General features: G+C 44.0%; 2 protein-coding genes across 4 annotated transcripts; one reads left to right on the forward strand and one right to left on the reverse strand.

Annotated features, from left to right (window-relative positions):
- Nucleotides 1-2,017: 2,017 nt before the first annotated feature.
- Nucleotides 2,018-22,447, reverse strand: LOC134161226 (V-type proton ATPase subunit S1-like protein). 3 transcript variants are annotated; one of them, XM_062613891.1, is made up of 7 exons: nt 22,392-22,447; nt 8,552-8,592; nt 7,681-7,742; nt 5,755-5,984; nt 4,290-4,340; nt 3,695-3,938; nt 2,018-2,496 (listed from the first exon to the last, which is right to left on the reverse strand). In XM_062613891.1, the coding sequence occupies exons 3-7, from the start codon at nt 7,693-7,695 to the stop codon at nt 2,194-2,196; spliced, it is 843 nt and encodes a 280-aa protein (XP_062469875.1). In that variant the 5' UTR covers nt 7,696-7,742; nt 8,552-8,592; nt 22,392-22,447; the 3' UTR covers nt 2,018-2,193. The 3 variants fall into 3 exon arrangements, with proteins under 3 accessions (XP_062469875.1, XP_062469876.1, XP_062469874.1); XM_062613892.1 differs by lacking the exon at nt 22,392-22,447 and adding an exon at nt 15,990-16,078; XM_062613890.1 differs by lacking the exon at nt 22,392-22,447 and adding an exon at nt 15,766-15,978.
- Nucleotides 22,448-22,570: 123 nt separating this feature from the next.
- RPS23 (ribosomal protein S23) lies at nt 22,571-24,478 on the forward strand. Its single transcript, XM_062613865.1, has 4 exons — nt 22,571-22,696; nt 23,004-23,163; nt 23,816-23,936; nt 24,283-24,478. The coding sequence occupies exons 1-4, from the start codon at nt 22,693-22,695 to the stop codon at nt 24,427-24,429; spliced, it is 432 nt and encodes a 143-aa protein (XP_062469849.1). The 5' UTR covers nt 22,571-22,692; the 3' UTR covers nt 24,430-24,478.
- The last annotated feature ends 364 nt before the right edge of the window (nt 24,479-24,842 follow it).

The raw sequence follows: 24,842 nt of genomic DNA on the forward strand, positions 1-24,842 counted from the left end.
CAAGGGGCAACGGGTTAAAACTTAAGCAGGGGAAGTTTAGATTGGATATAAGGAGGAAGTTCTTTACTGTGAGGGTGGTGAGGCACTGGAATGGGTTGCCCAGGGAAGCTGTGAATGCTCCATCCCTGGCAGTGTTCAAGACCAGGTTGGACGAGGCCTTGGGTGATATGATTTAGTGTGAGGTGTCCCTGCCCATAGCAGGGGGTTTGGAACTAGATGATCTTAAGGTCCTTTCCAACCCTAATTATTCTATGATTCTATGTGCAGTCAAACAGTTTCTGTGGCAAAAGTCTAGGACTGATGAGGCAAGGTAGAAATGGGGTGGCAGCAGATTTCACCTCTGCAGGGAATTAAGGGGTCTTCAGTCTCACAGTCACCTCTTCTTCTCTCCCGACTTCATTTCTCCCCTATCTCCTGGCTGGTAACTCAAAGGACCTAGAAAATGGTAGTAGGATACCAGGCAGAGCCTCATCCCATTTGCACAGAGCAGGAACTTCCCACATTTCTGTGCATATCCCCAGCCCACAGTGGCTGCCCCACTGCACACAGTCCACCTGCCCATCTGATAAAACAAAAAGTACATAAACCCAGGCTCTCACACAGTTTTTCCAGAATAAAATTGACATTCCCACCTAGAGTGCCTTTGGGCAGTTTAAAAGCAACTGAGGCATTTGATAAGAATGGACACTAATCTGATAGAAATACACAAGGCTGGCACACAAAAACAAACTACTTAAATGAAATCCTATTGGCTATGAGAAACCACAAGGAAGGTGCATGAGCACTGCGGCCACAAGATAGGCTCAAAACACGTTACCGCTCAGATTTCTTCACTATTGTTTTTTTTTTACTTCAGTGTGCTGGGCTGTAAAGCTTAGACCAAACTCCACCTCCTGATGAAATACTTAAAAGCTGCCTATGCTGTTTTCTTTCCAGAGCTCTTGTGTCAGCACACAAGCAGGGGCTGACCGGGGATGTTCTTCAGTGTTTTGTTTACAACAGGCAGACAAAACCCCACTGCAGAACAGTTTACAAAGACCACAGACAACTAATTAGATCCATTATCTGAAATTTAAGAAATTCTTGCTCTTGATAGACAAGAACAATGGGTTTGTATTACTTGTGACCTGAAAGCATTAGTTAGTATATTATTGTGTCCTTCCTTGCTAGAAGTCAGGGCTGAATTACAGGCTGATCTGGAGTTCCCGAACTTTGACTCTAACAGAAGAAAGGGTGAGTGGGAAGACAGTATCTTAAATGCTCAGAAAAAAAAAAAAGTGAAAATTGTATTTTCACTGCTAGGGAACTTCCACTGTTTTGTTTATATATGTCTTCAGTTACAGCACTGGCTGCCTCCATTCAGGTAAAATTCCCAAAGGAGATTGATGGGATTTGATAGAAAAGAAATTAACCTAGCATCAAAGGGTATAACGCTCATGATCCACCTTTTAGTGCAGAGTTGAGCCAGGAAGTTAAGGATAAGGCTTTGACAAGATGTCTACTGTTCTCCCACTAGATCCTTACAGTAAGCCACCAGCTTAGACAGAGAACAGCATCAAGATGCTGCTATATTGGAGCCATCATTATTTCATCAATGTAGTGAATAATACGCTACTTATATGGCTCTGAAGACTCCAAATGAGGGAAAGGAGTTTATGAAGACAAAGAAAGAGGATGTAATTTGGAAAATAAAAGCAAAACATATACTGAGAAAGGAATGGGTGTTATTATGTCAGGACACAGAGCAGGGTGGATGTAGCAAATACAAATCCAGGAAAAAAAAAATACTGCCTTCTGAAAGAATAAAACAAGAGATTTTTTAATTTTTTTTTTTTGGGGGGGGGGGGGGTGTTTTATTTTGTTTTTTCTTTTTTGTACCTTTATTCAATTTCAAAGTCTCCATTACACATTCTTCTGTCTTCAGACAGATGGACAGAAAGATACATATTTTGGTTCTGTTCTAGAAAGTTCCATGACCTGAGATCTCTTATTCACAATGGATTTTTTTTTCCTCTCATCTTGTTTCCCAAGGCATCTTTGAGATGGGTATCAATAAATATCAGACAGTAACCAGCTAAACAGTCTGTTACCTACTTCGTTCATCAGTTGGTGAAAAATATGAACAAACTACATATAACAGTGCCAGCAGAAGAAAATATCATTTATTTCACTGTGACAGATAAATGTGCACTGCTAAATGTAGATTTTACAGAGCTTTTGGTTTCTGAGTTCATACGACTCATTTCCATTGCTTCTCAGTGGCTCTTTCTCATCTCCCATGTCATTGTCTTTCATCTGTGGAAAATAGGCAGGAGAAGCTTTGCATTCATAGTGCCTGTCAAGAGACTTCAGGTGGATCAACATATGAAGAGTGTAGGCAAGAACCAGCAGCAGAATGAGCGACATAACCAATCCCATAAGTATTGCTGGAGAGAAAAAGGACGCACAGTCTTTTGCATAGCCAAAGTGTCCTTCTTGAATGTTAAAACCTTGAATCTACAAAGAGAGCAAAAGGGCTCATGTTAAATAAAATAATTGCATCTTAGCTACAAACAAATTTATGGATTTGCTTCTGATGGCAGTAAGAATTTTTAATTTAACACCTGCATATTGCAAAATTGTATTAGTGCCAGCTGGAGTTAACGTTCAGTTTATCCAGGTAAGTCTTCTAGAAACTGCCAGCTATTCTAATCTCCATCACTCTGCAGCCCAAAAGGATTTGCACCTGTGTTTTCAACAAAGTCTTCAATGATCACTCTTAATAGTCCTGTAATACTTAATTCTAAGTGTAGTAACTCTCAAGTTAATGGGTTCATATCCAGCATCATTTGTTGAGACTTTCCAGAGTCTCTGTTTCAAACGGCATAAAATCCAGTGTGGCAAACAAAGAAATATTTTCAATTGCCTATCCTAATACTGTATTTTTCTCACCAGATCCAAGTGTACGGTATATGTTAGCAAACCAGCTAAACCACAGGAAGTTGCACTCAACTTATGGCTAATACCAGTAAGTTTGCCTTGTGGCTTCAGTTCTAGTATGAAGTTTGCCACGTTGGCATTCAGGGAATTGATTGACCGCTCCACTAAATCAGTCCATGGGCATATATCACATGGTGAAGAAAGGGGATCACCTTTCCCCCTCAATCCTCTTCTCAGCTCTTCATGCCCTGTTACTTAGGTATCTAAAAGCAACACATCCCAGTCCAGTCACCTCAGGCTCCCTTACTGTCAAACACAGAAAAAAAGGCACTTTCAGAAGATGATTAACCTCATCCTAAAATAAGGACTTAAGATGAGTCAGAGGAATTATCCACAGGCTTAAAGGCAGGTTGAGGTGACTATAATCAGGGCACAAGGTTAAAATCACTAGGCATCGAAGGCTAAGTGAAATGAGCTCCATACCTGGTGACTTACGCTGTTATTGATGCTGGGTTTAAGAGCCCAGTTCAGAGAGATAGAACACCAAAAGTTAAATTCACTCCCCACACCAAGGGGAAATCCAGGCAAAAGACTAGAGTATCTATAAAGCCCTTCTTTTCCTTTGATAGGAAGGTTAGGTATAATAATTGAAGTCTTCATTTATATTTCAAGTTCCATGGAGATCCTGTAAGCTGTATGGAAGGTCATCATTTTTTCTTGGCAGAAAATTTCCCACCAATCTACCTATGGGATCCACTTGGCTTATTTCCATTACCTGGAAATCAATAAAAGTGACTTCCCAAAGCTTTGAAAGATCATTTGCAGAGCTGGGTATGAGAAGTGCATCGTATCTCTGCAAGCTGCTCACATGTTCACAGTGGTAGGAGTAACTTGCTGGTGCGCATATTCTAGTTGCATTAAACGTCGCTTGTATGGAATGGTTGTAAAGAAGCTGCAGTCTGTGTAAGCTGAACCGGTTCTGAACAGACAGCTGGTAATAGCTGGTTGTTAATAAGAATCTGAAATATTGTATAGGAAGAAAAATGAGAAGTCTGACTAACAGTTGCACTATCAAATTCACAAATTGAACAACCTTATTAGACTGTGTATATATATATTTCATGTATATATATGTATAAATGTATCACTATAAAGCTCTAGCTCCTTCTATTGAGTGTGGAAAGTGATTTGAGGTTCTTGTTTGTGCAGCTGAAAGAGTTACTTAGCTGCTTTCCCTCACAGTGAGAAGAAATAAGTTTCTATCACGTTATTTTGCTTACACAAGTTCTGAAACAAACTCCTTGAGCAACTGCATAACAATGCACATTAACATGTGATTATCTAATATTTTCTTTATCATATAAACTTACCGAATAACAAGTCCCTTTAGATTGCCAATGTCACCAAAGTTCAGAGAAAGCCTAGGTCAAAAAACAAGTATCGTGAGGCTAGATAAAAACTTCAGAGATCTTGAAAGCAGCACAAAAGGTGAAGCATAGTTACAGATGGAGCCTTTCGCTCAGTATACTTTTTAAGTCAATGAGAGAAAAACTGAAAGGATTAAATCTTCCACCTGTGAATTCCAGTAGTTCACCTTTTGATGTGAATGAGGCCTAGACTATCCAGAAAGAACAGAACTGCATGTTCAGCTTTCAACACAACTCAATCCTGCTGCTTCCAGCATTGGCTAACAATTAGGTTCATTTGATCTGGTTCTCTTTCTCAAGCCATGGCATTTATCTCAAATCATGCATCACCTCTGTATATCACTAGAAACTGTTAAGAGGCACATTATTCTCATCTTTTTAAATAACAGAGCACGAAAAAATACAGATGACATTCGATTTCAGATTTCACAGATGCGCATCACTAGAGCCCTTTCTACAGAAACATCTTTAGATGCAAGGGTGAAATGCTGTATAGGAGCTAAAGGAAACTGCTGGGTTTGGTCATGTTATTTTTACTGTTGTGTGTCATTACATATTTAAACATGTTTATGGAGTAGACCCAACGCTCATGTTCAGCACATGCCCAGTGAGGTACCCACTTTCTAATTTTTAGAGTCTTACCTACCAGAATGCAACCAATGACATGGTATTACACATGAAGCCAGCCAGCACGCTATGTGGAGGGAGAGAAGTGGTCAGGTACATGACAAAGGAAATAAAAATAAGTACATGACTTTCTATTATAGCCATGGGATTGGAGAATTTTGAATCCAGTTAGGTTAATACATAGCTCTCCCTCAGGTTTAGCATGAGCAAAGTTGCTAAATGCTGTTCATCCTGAAGAAAATCATAACAGACTACGCTGCAGAGTTCAGAGGTTTGAAGACTCTTCAGGTCACATGCAAACCTCTAGTGAATTGACTCTTTGGCTTCAGCAGCTCTTGGCACTACTGATACATGGGGACACCTGTTTCTAAATACACATCTGTGTCTTGTACCAATGGTTTACATTACTGCTGGCATACATCCTGTGAGGAGATAAGTAGTCATGTGCAGCCAGACCCTAAGACCCCATATTCAGCATCAGATCCGTCACTCCATCTCCTAAGCACCTATGTAAACCAGCCAGTAATAGCAAAACTGATTTGTGAAAAGAATCGACTGTAAGAGATGAAGGCAACTATGTGTGTCTGTGTGTCCCATGAAAGACTGGTCTGAGAATATATAACCCATGCTGCCCTGCTGCCCGCAATGTCAGGACATTGTAGGAAGGAGCTTGCCCATGGGGCTCTATGCCATATAACACAATGTCTGTTAACCTTCAGTATGTATTTACTAGACTTATTATCTGTACTAGTTTCCTTGGCAGAGTACAATGCCACCTTACACTGCATTGTCTTCACTGCAGTTTGACTCTCCGACATCCACTGTTGCATGGACACCAAAAGTCTTCTCTGTCAAATCCAGCTGCGTGTGGTTTTCAAACTTAATCATGATTCTCTTGGCCCAGAACAGAATGCAGGGGATGCCATTAACCGTGACGTTGAGAGGGCTGTAATAGCTGTGGGTGGCTGCTTTTTCCCACTGTCCTTTCCTGCTCAAGTTGTAGCTGACAACCTGAATTGACCACATAAAAGATCAGTATCAGAAGATGCATATTTCAGTAGTTACTCTCCATCCTACCAATATAATAAATAAATGAGGCCAGCACTTTGAGAGCATCTGTGGAGCCAGTTCTCAGCTGCACTAGCAATAAACTGAGAAAACAGAGAAATCTCTGGCTAACCTCTTCCCACCACAAGAATGCCACTCTACAGACCTTGAGCTCCAGCAAAACTGCCAGAGAGCCAGCAGAAGTTACATTTATTACTAGGGTAGTATCACTGGCGTAAAACACATTCTTATCATGTTCTCATCTCACCCAGCACACCTACAGCTGCCAAATATAAAAAGCTGAAGCAAAGCCAGAATCATAAGGTGCTTACCTCAGCAGAGGACTCTCTACAACACCTGAAAAATCTCAACACATTGAAGAGGTCTCAGCTTGGGCCAAGGACACAGCCTAGCATGCAGAAAGCACACTGGGCAGCTGTCCAGATGAAAGAAAATATCCAAGTCTACACCTATTTGCACAGAGTTTGGCTCCTAATGGCTGTAAAATCGGGAAAATGCCTGCTGCAGAAAACAACACTCAAAAAAACAGTCATTTGCAAGATTAAAACCTGGGGATTGCAGTTTCTATGTTATCGTAGACACTAGAGAAATACTATTTCTTCTAAGCCACATTTCATAGACAAAGGAGGCCAATCTGGCTGTCAGACAACATATTTTGAGACAGTGAGTTAGGGCTTAGAAAGGACTTCAAAATTTAACCATTTCCATACTTCAAAATAAGCTTTCCAGACACCAGCTTTTTTCCATCTACATATATGTCCTACCCAAATCTGATAACATATAAAATGTCTGCATGTCATATGATTAAGCAAGTACAAATCATGCACAAACAAGAGATGTACTCTCAGTCTCAATAATAAACAGCATCTTACCAGGCTTCAAGAGGCAAGTAGTTAAGCCCCAAAGCTTTGTCTTGATTTCAAGAGAGATTTCTTTTTGTGTTCAGTTTAGGGAATCATGTCTCCCCGCTCAGACCCTGAATGACCCCTTTACGTGTGGCACAAGACTGCTTTATGATTAAATTAGGAAGTACTTACAGCAACAAGCTGAAAGCAAGGTAAGATCATGCACGGCCAGAAAATATGATGAAACATTGACTATGACTATCATTTGTATAAATGATAAAACTGTCTTCTTAGAAGTACAGATGAGACAGACTTGATCAGTAGATTATTTACATGAGATTGCATCACTTACAGGGTTTTTGGTCAGGAAGCCTTTTGTGCTCCGGTTCTGACAAGACCTACTGGCTGGACTCAGGAAAAACTCCCACTAAATTCAAACAATCTACAGCTTTGCTTCATCTGTTCTTTCAGTACCAAGTGATATAAGCAAAATACTGGCCACAGCAACCAAATGGCATTATACAGAATATGTATGACAGGATTTGGTTCCTTCAGTAAGATCCTGTGCCCAAACCCACTGCCACTCAGCACCAGCAACACCAACTGAAGTCTCAGATGGCTTCTCCAAAAAGCAGATGTCTTGTACACCAGGCTGTGATTCAGCGCCATATCACAATGACTGGAACAGTTTTGTTGGCTATTTCTTGTAAACAATGCATTATTTAATTCAATAATGTAAATTAAACTAATGTGCTATGAAAAAAAGTTTACAGATCCAGCCCTTCAAACATTACCTGTGTAACTGACATTTGATTTACATTAAGTTTTGGCTTCACACCACCATCATAATGGCGACCTGCGGAAGAAAATGTGTTATTACCATACAAAAAAAAAAAAAATCCAATCATTTGTAAAAGCATAATTTTTCAGGTTCCTATGCAAATAATAATTACACCTGTACAAAAATGTGCATTTCAGAATACCTGATTCTGTTGTGGAAAACATGTGGATTGGTGCTTCAACACATGCATCTTCTAGTTTACTTGTACAACAGGGTTCCTCTTCTTTCCATTGATCATATTGCCACCCATACTGGGAAGAACTTCAGTGCCCAGAAATGACAGGATTCTGCCTATATATGTATTTATTCATCCCAAATACACTTTACAAAAGCTTCTTCTTTCTTCTTACAGCCAACTATTGACAAAGGGTGTGTATTGAACTACATGGCCAAAGCGTGTTAATTATGGGTGGGAATTTCTTTCCCTGCACTGGCCAGAGACAGGAAACTGACAAATAACCTGATAGCCCAACCTGATAGCCCAACCTGATAGTTCATAGATGACACTTTATTTCATGGACACTCTCACTGCTCCATCCTTCAAACATTTAACTGTTTTCATTTGGTTAAAAAAAAAAACAAACAAACAAAATAATAACTTCTTTCTTCTACTTTCTTCTCACTGTATCTGAGAGTCAGTCAGTAACTTATTATTTTAACCAGGCAACACTTTAAAGAGTATTTTTTAAAAATGCATAGGCTTTAACAAAACATCTGTCAGGAAAGTCACTAATGCCAATAGAAGCAACATCTGGGAATGAAGATCTTTTACAGCCACACTAGCAGAACCAGTATCTAGGCACTGAGCACACTCAAAGCCTTACCATTTCTTTGCGGAGAATCTTGATCTGAAAACACATATGAACTGGAAGAGAGAAGAAAAACATTAATTGTACAGCATCTGTATTTAAAGTATGCAGCAAGTTTACTGGGGAAAGCTCCTGTTCAATAAAATATTCAAAACATAACTCAGACCCTTGGCTGGTGAATGTCAGAAGAATAGGACAAATTAATCCAAAAGCCAGTGCACCCAGGATAAAAATGCCTCATTTTCAGAAACCCCTAAGGTGGATCAGCCCTGACAGGCATTCCAAATCCCTACCATATTGACTAAAGGCTTCATTACCCCTCTTGTCCTATTCATGGGACATCAGCTTTGGGTGAAAGACTGAACCAGTTCCAGCCCACAAGCAGGGGAACACAAGGACAGTGCTGCACCATCCTCAGCTCCCAGTGAGGATCAGAAGCAACACATTGAATTCTTCCAGGATAGAGCAAATGCACTGGGCTAGTATGCCTTCATCCCAGATTTACAGCCATCTCAAGACAGCTCCTGAATGGTTCATAGCAATCCCAAATCCCATGAAGCTGCAAGATGGGGCAGAAAGGATGCACACCTCAAGTGACAACTGCAGGCTCATTAAATTTTCAGCCTTTGATATTCTTTGGTATAACTTCTAAGTCTGCAACTCATGTATGATCTGCTTTCCTGAACTAGAGAATCAAGCCCAGCAGATTCATATAAATCACCCAAAGACCTATAAGATCAAAGTCCCAAGAAACAAGGTTCTCCCTTAGGACCACACTCTACTCCCTGAGTTCAGGAACACTTCCAGCCCTCTACAGTGGGCTACCTACTGATCTGATGACACATGTCCACTTCTCAAGTCTGCCCTCAGCATTCCCTACCAGGTGAACACACCAGCACTCACAGCTGATGATCATCCCACAGAGACTCTGTAGACCGTGCTACACACAGTGCCTTCTAGGCCAAAAGCAATGGTGGGGCCAGACCTGCCTCACAGCTGCTTCACATGGAAGCACACCTCCCTCTTCTTTCCTTGTTTCTTACCGCCTTTCCAACCCACCACAGAAGCAAAATACATGCAAAGTCATACATAAAGCTCAAATACTTCAAAAGGTATACACCAGCATATAAAGACTAGGAATAAAAGCAGCTTTCAGCAATCATGCGTAAAGTGTACCATAAGGTATTTGAAGTGAAGAGTCAAGCCTTGGCCTTGCTGCGGAGCCCTTGCACAGCTGAGTGAACCCACTAACATGGATCTGTGTTACCCACTAGCATGTCCTGCAGGAGTTATCCCATCCTAATTTCCAATGTGGCACCCTTAATGGCAGATTAATATGAGTCTGAACAATGTAACACTACCAAAGGAGAAATGTGGGATGGTTCAGAGCCTGTACTGCTTGCTGCCATGCCGTTGCAGTTTGATCACGCTGAACGTGTGCTCCAGATTTGTAGGATCCCCAAAGACTCGATACCAAACACAATGTAAACAATCAAATGCTCTAGTCTATTCATTGAGTTATTAGTGCAAAGCAAATATATACAGAATCATAGAATAGTGAGGGTTGGAAAGGACCTTAAGATCATCTAGTTCCAAACCCCTGCTGTGGGCAGGGACACCTCACACTAAACCATGTCACACAAGGCTCTGTCCAGCCTGGCCTTGAATGCTGCCAGGGATGGAGCACTCACAACCTCCCTGGGCAACCCATTCCAGTGCCTCACCACCCTAACAGGAAAGAACTTCTTCCTTATATCCAATCTAAACTTCCCCTGTTTAAGGTTGAACCTGTTACCCCTTGTCCTGTTACTACAGTCTCTAATGAAGAGTCCCTCTCCAGCATTGCTATAGGCCCCCTTCAGATACTGGAAGGCTGCTATGAGGTCTCCACACAGCCTTCTCTCCAGGCTGAACAGCCCCAACTTCCTCAGCCTGTCTTCATACAGGAGGTGCTCCAGTCCCCTGATCATCCTCGTGGCCCTCCTCTGGACTTGTTCCAACAGTTCCATGTCCTTTTTATGTTGAGGACACCAGAACTGCACACAATACTCCAGGTGAGGTCTCACAAGAGCAGAGGGGCAGGATCACCTCCTTCAACCTGCTGGTCACGCTCCTTTTGATGCAGCCCAAGATACAGTTGGCTTTCTGGGCTGCGAGTGGACACTGAAGCCACCTCATGTTCATTTTCTCATCGACCAACACCCCCAAGTCCTTCTCCACAGGACTGCTCTGAAGCTCATCCCAGTGTTTTATTCTGCACACTGCAGTATGGTGATTTCTGAACTGGAGTGATGGGCTATAAGCTTTAAATTATGTACACGGGGAGGCGCTAAAAGTATAATGAAGCATAATGCCATGGTTTAAGCCCAGCCGGTAACTCAGAACCACACAGCCGCTCGCTCACTCCCCCCTCACCCCCTTGCTCCCAGAGGGATGGGGAGGAGAACAGTCCAGTAACTAAGGTATGACACAAACCACTACTGCTACCACCAATAATAATAAGGGAAATAACAAGGGAGGAGAATATAAAACTAAATGGGGAAAAGAAACAATAAACACAAGCATTGCACAATACCATTGCTTGCCACCTGCTGACCAATACCCAGCCAAACCCGAGTAGTGATATGGGCCTTCTAGGTAACTCCCCCACCACCAAACTCTGGCCCTCAAGGTCTTGAAGTCATGTAGTATGGCTTTTGATTACTTGAACTGTTGTTGAAAGCAATAACTGATTTGTATATCATTCAGCAACATAAAATGGAAGTGTTCAGATCTGTGGTCTTCTTGGAAGGTGCACCCTAAATGTAACTGAAGTTAGTATAACTAAATAATTCACCTTTATTTCCTTGTGACACACCTCATACTTGTAGCTATTATCATGAAAAAATGCTCCAAAATTGCCTTTTCCAGCCTGAAGCCACAACTATCATGAAGAATGACTATAAAACAAAAATAAGACTCAGTCAAATAACATACCCCGTGTTCCTAATCATTAAGCAGCCTAAGAGAAGGTTTGGTCCATTTTGGCTGTGTCTTTTGTAACCTATCTGTCCAAATGAGGACTATTACCTGTTCTGAAGGCTGCTCACTGTTGATGTGAGACCTTCAAGTGAATTGGAGATCTCAGCCCATCACTAACCTTGCTGCCCAAGGGGCAGTGAGAGAAAGTGAGACCCGCTCTAAAAGTGCATAGCCTCCTTGAAGTAACTGGGATTTAACAGTTCCAGCTAAGGAGAAGGTTGGTCTTGCTCTCTGTAAATAAAACTGCCAGACTGCTTTTAAATAGTATTACCAACATTGAACTTTTAAAGATCTTTTTATGGTTCTTTCAGCTCAGATCACAGTCACTGCTGTGGTGCTGTAGAGCCTAGCTGTCTTTTTGTGCTGCGTTATGTTTTCTCTGCAGCCTGTCCGCTGCTTTATTGCCCTGGCTGCTGAAGGGACTGAGCAGCCTTCCAACGGTCTGGAGCAAAGCTGCTCATCAGACCTGTGTTTGGCAGCAAAGTGAGAAGCCGGAGCACAGATTCCACTTCACTTTCACCTGTTGTGCCTTCTGGGTCTGAGAAGTTTGCAAGGGACACAGGAGATCTATTTGTGGCTACAGGGAGTGTCTGCGGAAGGGCAATCTCACCTGAGAGACACTGATTGGAACCTGCTGCCCTTTTAAACTTCAAGTGTAAACAAGATTGCAGGTGAAATAATGGGCTCTGCTGAGGCTGACAACCTTGCTGTGGGTTTCAGGCAGGCCACATTGCGTCAGTGATAATAGACAATGGTCTGTGGTGAAACACACAGAAATAGAAAAGTACTGTTTGGCACGGGCTGTGGGAACATAACCTTGAAAATAGGGGATTAACACCGCCTTCAGCAAAAGGGAGTCTTTTACCAGCTGCATCAAAAGGAGCGTGATCAGCAGGTCGAAAGAGGTGATCCTGCCCCTCTACTCTGCTCTTGTGAGACCTCACTTGGAGTATTGTGTGCAGTTCTGGTGTACTCAACATAAAAAGGACATGGAACTGAACAACTGCAGAGGAGGGCCACGAGGGTGATCAGGGGACTGGAGCACCTCCCGTATGAAGACAGGCTGAGAAAGTTGGGGCTGTTCAGCCTGGAGAAGAGAAGGATGTGTGGAGACCTCATAGCAGCCTTCCAGTATCTGAAGGGGGCCTATAGAGATGCTGGGGAGGAACTCTTAGAGACTGTAGTGACAGGACAAGGGGTAACGGGTTCAACCTTAAACAGGGGACATTTACATTAGATAGAAGGAAGAAGTTCTTTCCTGTTAGGGTGGTGAGGGACTGGAACAGGTTGCCCATGGAAGCTGTGAGTGCTCCATCCCTGGCAGCGTTCAAGGCCAGGCTGGACAGAGCCTTGAGTGACATGATTTAGCGTGAGGTGTCCCTGCCCATGGCAGGGGGTTTGGAACTAGATGATCTTAAGGTCCTTTCCAACCCTAACTATTCTATGATTCTATGAGAGGAAGCTGGTGTAAAATCGTGTAATTCATTTCATTCCCCACTGGACTTCACAGAATCCCAGACTGGTTTGGGTTGGAAGGGACCTTAAAGCTCATCCAGTTCCAATCCCCTGCCATGGGCAGGGACACCTTCCACTAAACCAGGCTGCTCCAAGCCCTGTCCAACCTGGCCTTGAGCACTGCCAGGGATGGGACAGCCACAGCTTCTCTGGGCAACCTGTGCTAGTGCCTCAGCACCCTCACAGGGAAGAACTTCTGCCTAAGAGCTCATCTCAGTCTCCCTTCTTCAAGTTTAAAGCCATGAAGACTTTATACTGTTCTGGGAAGAGGAAGGGTTATGTTTGTTTTCCTGATTGTCTATTAAAAAAAAAAAAAAAAATCTTTACTTAGTTTTCCATCTGGAATAAGGCCAATACCATGGTTATGCCAATTAAATCACCTTGAGGAATACTAACTGATAGGCAACATCAAGCCTTCAGGAGAGCATACGATGTATATGTGAGGTATAACTCATTGTGAATGCCCTTGTGGGGTGACATCCTGAGCAGAACGGTTATAACCGGCATCCACAAAGCCCACGAGTGCAGGTGGGAGGCTCGTGACAATGCAGTGTGTCTCCTCCACATCTGTAGTGGTTTAAGCCCAGCCAGTAACTCAGAACCATGCAGCTTCTCACTCACTTTCCCCCTTCTTCCTCCCCCTGTTCCTGGAGGGATGGGGAGGAGAACGGAAAGAATGTAACTCCCACAGGTTGAGATAAGAACAGTCCAGTAACTAAGGTATAACACAAACCACTACTGCTGCCACCAATAATAATAATGATATGGGAAATAACAAGGGAAGAGAATACAACCGCTCACAACCTGCCAACTGATATCCAGCCTGACCCAAGCAGTGATCTAGCCCTTCTGGATGACTGCCCTCAGTTTATATATTGGGCATGATGTGCTGTGGTATGGAATACCTCTTTGGCTAGTCTGGGTCAGGTGTCCTGACTCTGCTTCCCCTGGCTTCTCCTCCTCCCTGGCAGAGCATGAGACTGAAAAGTCCTTGATCAGGGTAACCATTACTTAGCAAAAACCTAAAACACAGGTGTGTTATCAGCATTGTTCTCAGACTAAAGCCAAAAGACAGCACTGCACCAGGTACTAGGAAGGAGAAAAATAACTGTTACAGCTGAACCCAGGACACCAATCCATAAATAACCAGCCCAAATACACTCAGATATGTATGTTGTATGTTGAATTTAACCTTCCAAGAATGTTAGGAACCCACCATGAAATTGGATTAGCCCTAATACAAAGCAGTTGGATGACTAATCACTACATAAATCCCAATTAAATAAGATTATAAGTATAAATAAGTGCAAATTCCCTCTTATCAGATGACATTATCCATCTACATAACACAAACAAGTCTGCCTTGTTTGCCTGTAAAAGTTCATGTGGGCTCCAGCCCTGGAAGACTTGCACGTGAGCAGTCTCTAGTCCACTCAGATGAGTAGCATGAATAATCCTGGCACTAAATAGCGATCAAGTGCACTAGATCAATGCTGGGTGCAGAGGCCACAAAGAGTTTCCTTGCCAGCAGGTTAAACGAAGCCATATTCACTGTCACATTCACATGCCACATTCACACTGTCTTTTACTCTTTATATTGCTGCCCTGACACACTACATCAGATGGCAGAGTGTACTCTACTGCAGTATTTCACTTACTACAGAATTATCACTTTAATACTGTCATTGTCCAGCTGCAGACTACCTCACTGGCTGCTGAACTAGTTTCACTTGATTTATGAACCATTTAATTGGAAAATAACATGCGAACCTTCAAAGGCACTATAAACAAAGTTCTGATGAAAGGTGATGAATGCTCTACCGCTTGCACTCTCTTGGATTCTGATCTGATTGCAAAAAAGTGCAATTATACCAAGACACTAACAAATCTGAAAACTAGCAGAGGAGAACAGCAAGTAAGCTATTTAAATGAAATCATATTGTAGTATTTATCAGTAACTGACTACCAGATCTCTTAATACAAGCTTAAGCAAATCACCACATATCCATCTTGCCTTAAATGCACAGATCTTACTGCCAGCTGTGATTTTCATCAGCATATTTAATCTGTGTGTTATTAGAGACTCTGGGGCACTATTCAACTAATACAGTTTAGGCTGTTTTCACTTTTGTAATGCTAGGCTCTAGAAAATCCTCTTTCCCCTGCTGTAATTTGGCCTTCCTATCTATATATCATTACAGAATGAAATAGCATATAAACAATGTTAAATCCAAATCTCTAGTAATTTTATAAGTTAAATACTTTTGTGAAATACTGAACTCATGCCTCAAGTATTCATTCTACACAAGAATAAGATTTTAGCACCTATCTTTCTTGGAAAGTTTTCACACCCTTGTATTCTATTTATAACTCCTTTTTTATACAGTCCACTGCAAGTCAGTGTGAGAGTCATTAAAATGAAATTAAGACAGATGCCCATAAAACACTAATTTTCAAACCATTTATAGTATTTTTTATAAAATTATTTTATAGTTACACTTCCAATGTACTGTATGCTTCAAAATAATTAATTTCTGTATTAGCCCCAGGTGTTTTCAAACCTGAAAATAAAGTTAAAACCATGTCCTGACATCCTAAACTGTGATCAAATCTGCTCACACAGAGCACAAATTACAACATTTAAATCATGTGTTCCACTCCACCAACAGTTTGATACAGACTCAATTACTGACCTGCCATTCATTTCATCCTCAGACACCGCAAATCCCATGTACAAAACAAGCAGGAGGATCCTAAGGGCAGCGTTTCTTTCCATGGAGAAGAGACCCAGAACCACCAGACCCAGCACATCTGCTCTTCTGGTCCAGCACCCACGCTCTGTCTGGCAGCATGACGGGCAGCAGATACAGCCAATCCAGGGAGCGATTCATCACTCCATCACTGCACCGGTACGCACCAGAGAAATCATTCATGTGCTCGTATTTGTCCTGATGCAGACACCTACTGACGGCTCCTTCCAGCTTCCTTGTGAATTCCACTTTACATGTTCTGAGCTACTTGCTAAGGGAAAAAGAAATAAAATCAGATGGTCTCTCCAGGTTATAAAATCACACTGAAGAGCACTTCTTATCTGTACTCAAACCTAACCTTAACAAAAGGTGAAGGCTTCCAAACCACTCTGAAATTTCTCCTTCCATATATAACCAGACAAAGAATTACATGCATTTTGAAGTCTTGTAATGCTTTCAGAGTAACAGTATTACCTTCATTTTACAGAAGTCAAAGATTTGGAAGCATTCCTTTCTTCAGCACTAACTCAGTTTGCATGTGACCTGCTTTCAAGCTCTAATGTTTTATACCTACAGATAACTCTAAGCAGACCACAGTTGTGAAAAGCCCACAGAATTACAGTGCCCTGGTTCGGACTGCCAGAACAAGACACCGAGGTGCATTCACACCACTGTGAATATGGCAGGTTTTGTGTGGGATGGGTCATTCTCAAGAGAGGTGGGTCACAGGCACCAGTATTCAGGTGTGCTCATATATGTATATACCTATTTATGTACACAAATACTCTCACGCCTTTCCTGCTCCCATGGCTTTCCTGCTCAGCAGCTAACGTCAGCTCTCTGCTGATGTGATCACACAGTAAGCCCTGCTTCATTGACTTAGAGCTCCTGTGTGTTGCATTCCAGACATAAGATAAAGACAGGGGCTTTAGCATCATAACTATTAAAAGGGATTTACAATCTTAATTCATTTCTCCTTCAGCGATACAGAGAGTATTCACTAATCTCAATAATCTCCAAACAGCTTGTCCTTAGTAGTACTGATCCTATCCAATTTAAGGAGGAATCCAGATACTTAAATGAGAATTCCAGCTTGAAAAATGAGATAAGGAAATGTAGAGACAACCAAGTGTGGGAAAATCACTCTTGTGGGGGCGGAATTAGAGAAAGCTGGGGTCTAACAGAAGTAGCAGTATTAGAGAAACCTTTTTCAGGTAAAATAAGGGTGCCACTTTCAGGACAGCTGGACTGCATGGAATCTGCTCCACCACGGTTCCCCGGGCCACGCAACCTGCTATCCCAGCGGAGCAATGGAGGGTGGAGCGGAGTGGAGACACCGCGGCCAGGCTCTGTTGTACTCCCTGCAGGACTGGGAACCTGATGGTACCGTGCAGGTGACAAGCCACATAGCAGCTGTCAAATGAGAAGTACAGGAGAAGATGTCCATTGCTGAGCCAACAACTGTGGCTAAATCACTTCTCTTAGGGGAGCCTTGCTCATTATAATCTCGTTACAATACTAACTCACACCTCCATCCCAGAGTTACCGCCTCCAAGGTACGACCATCCCTGGCCGAGCATGCGCTTTTTATTTTTTATTGGCTGTATCTTTAAATGAGAAGCGAGAGATTTTTACACCAATCAATAATAAAAGAATGTATGACCGGAGTCACCCAAGCTCCACCTGAGAGCTTAGAAAAGTATAAAAGTGAATGAGAGAGAAGGGCAGATAGAGAAGACTCCATCGTAACTTCTGGGATCACTCGATGGTCTGAACCTGTCTTCTCCCCCATAGGGAGGCCTGTTGGGTAAGAATTTCATCTTATGCGCACTATCTAATAACTCATGCCAGATGCTATTGTAAATCACTTCAAGCTTGTTTTTGCAGAAAGTCCCTATCACTGGCAATCACAAACCTTATTTTCTTACAATTTTATATTAAAAAATAAAAATTAATTTTTATTAATAAATTAATAATTATATAAATAATAGAAATTATATATAATATATAATAAAATATATAGAATAAATTTATATTGACAAATAAAATTATTAATAAATTGATAAAAAAACATTAATTTGATATTAATAAAAAGTGTTATTCCATAAACTGTCAGTGTCAGTCCTTCATGGACACCAGCAGTGGCTGGCAGTGGATAACACATTCAGATAAAGTGGGAAGACCTGCTGAGGGGTCCCGCTTATGCTGCTGGTGTCTTTACCTGAACAAGTCAGTCACATTGCTCTCCGATCCAGCAGGATGGTTTGGTGAAGGATCCTGTCATAGTTACCCAGACGGTAACTCAGAACCACGCAGCTGCTCGCTCACTCCCCCCTGACCCCCTTGCTCCCAGAGGGATGGGGAGGAGAACAGTCCAGTAACTAAGGTATGACACAAACCACTACTGCTGCCACCAATAATAATAATGATAAGGGAAATAACAAGGGAAGAGAATACAACCGCTCACCACCTGCCGACTGACTCCCAGCCCACTGATACCCAGTTCGACCTGAGCAGCAATCTGGGCCTTCCAGCTAACTCCCCCCAGGTGGAGTGGCTGCAGTGCCTGTTGTCAGGTTTGGTGTAGCTGCTGTGCTTGGAGTTGGAGTGCTGCATTGTCTGTTGTGGTCAGGGTTTGAGTTGTTGCTGTGCTTGTCACTGGGGCTGGTGTAGCTGCTGTGCTAAGAACTGGAGTAGCTGCGTTGTCTGTTATGGTCGGGTTTGACCAGCTGCTGTGCTTGTCACTGGGGCTGATGTAGCTGCTGTGCTTTGGGTTTGAGTAGCTGTGTTGTCTGACGCTTTGCCAGCAGATCGAGGGACATCTTTTTACTGCTCCTTACAGAACAGGGCCCTGTAGGTGTAGGACAAGCCCCAGCACATTGCAGTGAGTTGCCCCTCTCTGGTATTGCCAGGATGACAGCATACCTCATCTAAGTGTGCTAATTTTTCCGGATTACACATTTGTTCAGGAGTGAAATTCCAAACTGGCTTAAGTCTTTGCCCATACTGCCCCACACACCCTCATGACTGTCCAGCCTCAGGGAAGATCTCTTGGTAGTATTCTTAAACAGTTGTTTAACCCTAGACAAGACCTCAGTCAGACCCTGCTTAACTTTCCAGATCCGACAAGATCAGGCTTTCTAAGGGTGGTCGCACTGCAAGCAAAATACAGAGATCATATTCAGCAACAAGCTGGTTTCCAGCAAAAGGAGCAGGGTGCTTTCAAGAGCATTCAAAGGATACTCTGATCTTTAACTCTTCCAGAATCTACTCCCGCTGTAAGTAGCCTGGTGGGGGAGCAGAGGGTGTGAGGGAATAAATTCTCCACAGGTTGACCCCCTGAGGGAAGGAAAAAGAAAGATGTGTAACTGTTAAAACCTCCCATTACATGCCTCCCACAGTATAGAGGTGATGACCACACTGAGGATGCATACCAGCCTGGTTTCATGATCAATAAGTCTGTTGTATTACATGCTATTACCATGAAGTACACCAAAACAATAACCTTAGCTTGAGCCCCCCAGCTGATAAAAAATAAAACAGCAAATACTGGCTGTAAGTAAGGTACGACATGCTGAATGGCTGAAACTCTGAGACCAAACACAACTCCAAGAGCAAATAAATCAACATTGTAATCAGTGACTATTAACCTGAAACAATAAACGCTTATCACAAATACGACTAGACACACTCTGGTCAGATCTGTCGTTATCTCAACCCTTCGTGCCCCACGTTCTGTGTCACAAAGAACTGTCATGGTTTAAGCCCAGCCAGTAACTCAGAACTACACAGCCACTCACTCACTTCCTCCCTTCTCCCTTCCCCTGCTCCCAGAGGGATGGGAAAGAGAATTGGAAGAATGTAACTCCCATGGGTTGAGATAAGAACAGTCCAGTAACTAAGGTATAATGCAAAACCACTGCTGCTGCCACCAATAATGATAATGATAAGGGAAATAACAAGGGAAAAGTATACAACTGCTTACCACCTGCTGACCAATACCCAGCCAGACCTGAGCAGCAATCTGAGCCTTCCGGGTAACTGCCCCCCAGTTTATACACTGGGCATGATGTGCTGTGGTATGGAATACCCCTTGGATAGTTTGGGTTAGGTGTCCTGTCTCTGCTCCCTCACAGCTTCTTGTGCCCCTCCTCACTGGCAGACCATGAGGCCAAACAGTCCTTGGTCAGACTAAACATTACTGAGCAACAACTAAAAACATCGGTGTTATCAGTGCTGTTCCCCGGCTGAAAGTCAAAAACACAGCACAGCACCAGCTACTAAGAAGGAGAAAAATGACTGCTACTGCTGAACCCAGGACAGGTCCCTGTAATGGAACACCTGTTATACTCCTTGTATATACTCCAGGACTCCTTGCTGCCCCTCTGATACAGGTGTTCCTTCAGCCAAACCAGTGCTCTTATAATTCCCTAAAGAGGAGATGTGAGCATTAGGAGACCTCAGCCACTGGTGACACATGACTGGAGATGCATGGATTTAGACATGCCTTCATTTTAGAGTACTTGCCGATCCACAAGTCATGTCAGATGGAGCACAGCCTCTAAGACAAGGCAAGTGGCCTGGGAAATTCATTCTAATAAGAATACAGTAAATATTTGCCATTTTAATGTGTGTGCTGGGCTGCACCAAACCAAAAGTTCCAGCAGGTCAAGGGGGAGGGTGGAGGTGGATTCTCCCCTCTGCTGTGCTCTGGGGAGACCCGCCCTTCAGTCCTGCATCCAGTCCTGGGGCAGCAACACAAGAGGGACGTGGAGCTGTTGGAGTGAGTCCAGAGGAGGCCATGGAGATGCTGTGAGGGCTGGAGCAGCTCTGCTCTGGAGACAGGCTGAGAGAGCTGGGCTGCTTCAGCCTGGGGAAGAGAAGGCTCCTTAAGGGGAGACCTTAGAGCAGTTGCCAGCACCTGAAGGGGCTACAAGAAACCTGGAGAGGGGCTTTGGACAAGGGCCTGTAGGGACAGGACAAGGGGGAATGGCTTTAACCTGACAGAGGAGAGACTGAGATGAGCTCTTTGGCAGAAGTTCTTCTCTGTGAGGGTGGTGAGGCCCTGGCACAGTCTGCTCAGAGAAGTTATGGCTACCCCCTCCCTGGCAGTGCTCAAGGCCAGGTTGCAAAGGGCTTGGAGCAACCTGGTCTAGTGGAAGGTGTCCCTGCCTGTGGCAGGGGGTTGGAACTGGATGAGCTTTAGGATCCCTTTCAACCCAAACAAGTCTGAGATTCTGTGATTCCCTTATACTCCTTGCACCCTTCATAACAAGCCCAAAGGATGCCATCCTACCCTGAGAAATCTCCATACAGACTCCAGGCACTACTTCAAATGTTCTGGATGGAGACTGGACCAAGAATGAAGTTTCTTTCCCTGTACGTGCTCATAAACCATGCAGACGCTCTCAGGGACACGGATTAGTGGTGGTTTTGGCAATCCTGGGGAAATGGTTGAACTTAACGATTTAAAGGTCCTTTCCATCCTAACTGATTCTATGATTCTGATTCCTGGTCTGCCTTTAGGGACAAAAAACCCCACCAAAACAAAACAAACCAAACAAAACCCGCAGCCTCCATTACACAGTAGATCTACCACTGTGGAGGAGGTCCCAACACTGGTGTGTGTTCATTCCCCTGGAGAATGTGGCAGCCAGGGGTTCTGTGTTTTACATAGCACTTGCCTTTCAAGTGAGAGAAAGCCACAGGTTCTGAGGTACCAGACAAGACAGACAAAGCCCTAATTCTCTGTTTTGAATGCAAACTACTCTTTGTTGTTCTCCCTGCTGCCAGCGTCCCACAAGGGAACACTAAAGGCACCTCACACACCAGCAGACAGGGCTGCATGGGGATTGTGGTGGCCAACAGCCACTCGGGACACTGTGTGAGTTGCTGTAGCTCACTCTCCAAGTTGAAGCTTTTGTTTCACAGCTCTGCAGGACAAGAGAAATCAGGTTCCACAGGGAGTGCCAGAGATCAGATTATACCGGGAGTTTTAAAAGAAATTGTGGGATTTGGGTGGATTTATCTGCTTGGCAAACCAAAATGTTTAATTTTGGAAGCACTGATGTAACGAAATGAAACAACCTGTTCCCATGCACCAGCCTATAGCCCTCTGGAGGGCTGGTTCCTGGTCATGTCACTAATCTAGGTCTCTTTCACTGCAAATGGACCCACTTGGTCTTGCGTGTCACCTGCAAACATGCTGATGATGCACTCAATCCTACTATCTGTGTCACTGGTGAAGATATTAAACAGTGTTAGTCTCAGTAACAACACCTGAAGGTCTTCACTTATCACTGGTCCATCCAGACACTGACCACTACCCTCTGGATGCGACCATCCAGCCAATTCCTCATCCACCGAACAGTCCATCCACCAAATCCGTATCTATTCAATCAGACAGAAGTATGCTGGGTAGGGGCTCTGTCAAAGGCTTTGCACCAGTCCAGACAGGAATCTATCGTCCTTACTTTGTCCACTGACACAGTAACTCCATCACAGGACGCCACGGGGTTGGTTAGGCAACTGTTTGGTGAAGCCAACCGCAAGCTCAGCATCCTCCGGACCTCGCGGTTCCTCAGGGCGCTGCGGCGCTGCTTCGCTCCGGCCCCGCTCCACAGCAAGGTCGGTAACGCCCAGAGCAGCCGCGGCAAGACCGGGACGAGCCTCACCCGCAGCCGCCGCCCGAAAGCGAGCACGCCATCGCTCCGTGGTAATGCTGGTTCGGGCCGGGTCGCCCCTCCCGGTGCCTGCGGGAATTTTTGTCAGGCGCAGCACGGGCAGCCCGCGTTGGGGCCTCGCGGCCGCACTAGTCAGCGCCGCGTGGGAGCCGAAGTCTCTTTCGCGCTCGGCAGCCAAGGGGGAAGGATGGGTAAGTGAGGCAGCCGCCCCGGCTCAGGCCAGGCAGGGATGGGACCGGTCGGGAGAGGGGTCCGCGGTGGCGGCACCGCGGAGGGCCTCGCAGCGCTCTGCCTCCCTGCCTCTCGAGCTGCTGCTGGCTCCGGGCCCCGCGCCCTGTAACGCGCGGCCGTGCCGCCGCGCCGCCGCCGCCATTACTCTGCACAGCGCGGCAGGGCCTAGTGGAGGGCTGTCCCCACATAGGCAGCGCTGGGTGGCCGGCCCTGGCTAGGGTTAAGCGAGGTGCGCGCTACTCAGCCCTATCCGTTGTTGTTCTGCAGGGAAGTGCCGAGGTCTCCGCACCGCCCGGAAGCTCCGCAGCCACCGCCGCGACCAGAAGTGGCACGACAAGCAGTACAAGAAGGCGCACTTGGGCACGGCGCTGAAGGCCAACCCCTTCGGCGGCGCCTCCCACGCCAAGGGCATTGTCCTGGAGAAAGTGTAAGTAGAGCGACGCAGCATCTCCCGATGTGCCCGGATAGCGAGGCCTTTTGGGGAGGATCTTCGAGAACGGCCGCTAAACTTTAACGTTACCTGTGTGGTGACACGTTTCTATTAGCTTGTGCCCTAGATTGTAACGTGGTTTATTTGTTCCACGTGGCTGTGTTTATTTTTTACTGTAGAATCACCCACTAGTTTGGGTTGGAAAGGAGCATAAAGCTCATCCAGTTCCAACCCCTTATTTTGCCTCAGTTTAGGATTGGGGGGGAGGGGGGGAACTTTGTGTGTGTGCCTGATCTCAAAGATCCCATCCACTTGTCTTCTGGCTTTTTTTTTCAGAATTTACAAGCTTCACTGCGACATTGCCAGGGCTCAAAGATGCTTGTCTTTTTCTATTTTCCCCTCCAGATTTTTAATTACTGAATTAGCGTGTGTCTGTAGGTGATTAATTTTAAATTTTTACTTAGCTTAGGAATTGGGGTTTATAGAGTATATAAATGTATTTAATACATACTTACAAATCTAAATATTTTTTTAAGTACATATGCAACTTGCATTTAGTACAGATTAATGCAGTAGCTTCTGTAATGAATGTTTGCTGGTTTGTCATATGGATGCTTTGTTAATATATTTCCATGTGCTTCCATTTTAGTGGTGTAGAAGCTAAACAGCCCAACTCTGCCATCAGGAAGTGTGTTAGAGTCCAGCTGATCAAGAACGGCAAAAAGATAACTGCTTTTGTTCCTAATGATGGGTGCCTGAACTTCATTGAGGTGAGTTATTTTCCAGAAGTCTTCTATAAGAAGGCGCATGTCACAGTGAACACACAGTAAAAACGCGTAATTGACAAGATATAGTGGGTGGGTAGTGCCATGCTACATCTTGTCCATCTTAAAAGCTGTAACTGCAGAGACAGATGAAAACACCAGAGAAGTTGTCTTGGCTTGTGTTTCCAAAACACCGAAGGGGATAATCGTCCTTAATTTATGTAAATCTGTTGACAGCCTTAAGTATTTCCACCCTTTTCTTAGAAAGTCACTCAAGTTCAATGTTACCAATTTTAGAAGGAGGCACTGGTTTGATGTTCATGGCTTTGTAACTATGCGTTTTTGATTGCAGGAGAACGATGAAGTTCTGGTTGCTGGTTTCGGCCGGAAGGGTCACGCTGTTGGTGACATTCCTGGAGTTCGCTTCAAGGTTGTCAAAGTAGCCAATGTTTCTCTCTTGGCCTTGTACAAGGGCAAGAAGGAGAGACCAAGATCATAAATTGCAGTTAATTTGCCAAGAAGGTCAATAAAGCTTTTGATTGGACAAACTTGTAGCTTATTTAAGAGTTACAGTATTTTTTAATGTTTATCTGCAAGGGCATACCTCAAGCATTAGCATGTACTGTCTTTTTTGTTGCTGGCTGGCTTTTCCTTATGTAAGGAATGCTTTGCTGCTGAGTGAATCTTTTCAACCAGCAGGTGAGCCTTGTGTTTCCAAATTTAGCTTTGTGTTGTGTGGAGCCAATGCTGCGTGCAGGGGAGCTTCTTCTACAAAGAGAGTTACTTCTTAGAATGAAGAGGTGGTGTAGTGGCTTGTGGACTGTCCCTGAATACCAGTGCCTTCATGAAGGCTTCTTCAGCTTAGTAACTGGAGTCAAAACTGTCTTGATGACAAGATGCCTAAAAGAAATG

This window comes from Pezoporus occidentalis, unplaced genomic scaffold (genome assembly GCF_034315485.1).
Source record: "Pezoporus occidentalis ecotype Australia unplaced genomic scaffold, CSIRO_AGI_Poc_V1 ctg170, whole genome shotgun sequence".
Taxonomy (NCBI): domain Eukaryota; kingdom Metazoa; phylum Chordata; class Aves; order Psittaciformes; family Psittacidae; genus Pezoporus; species Pezoporus occidentalis.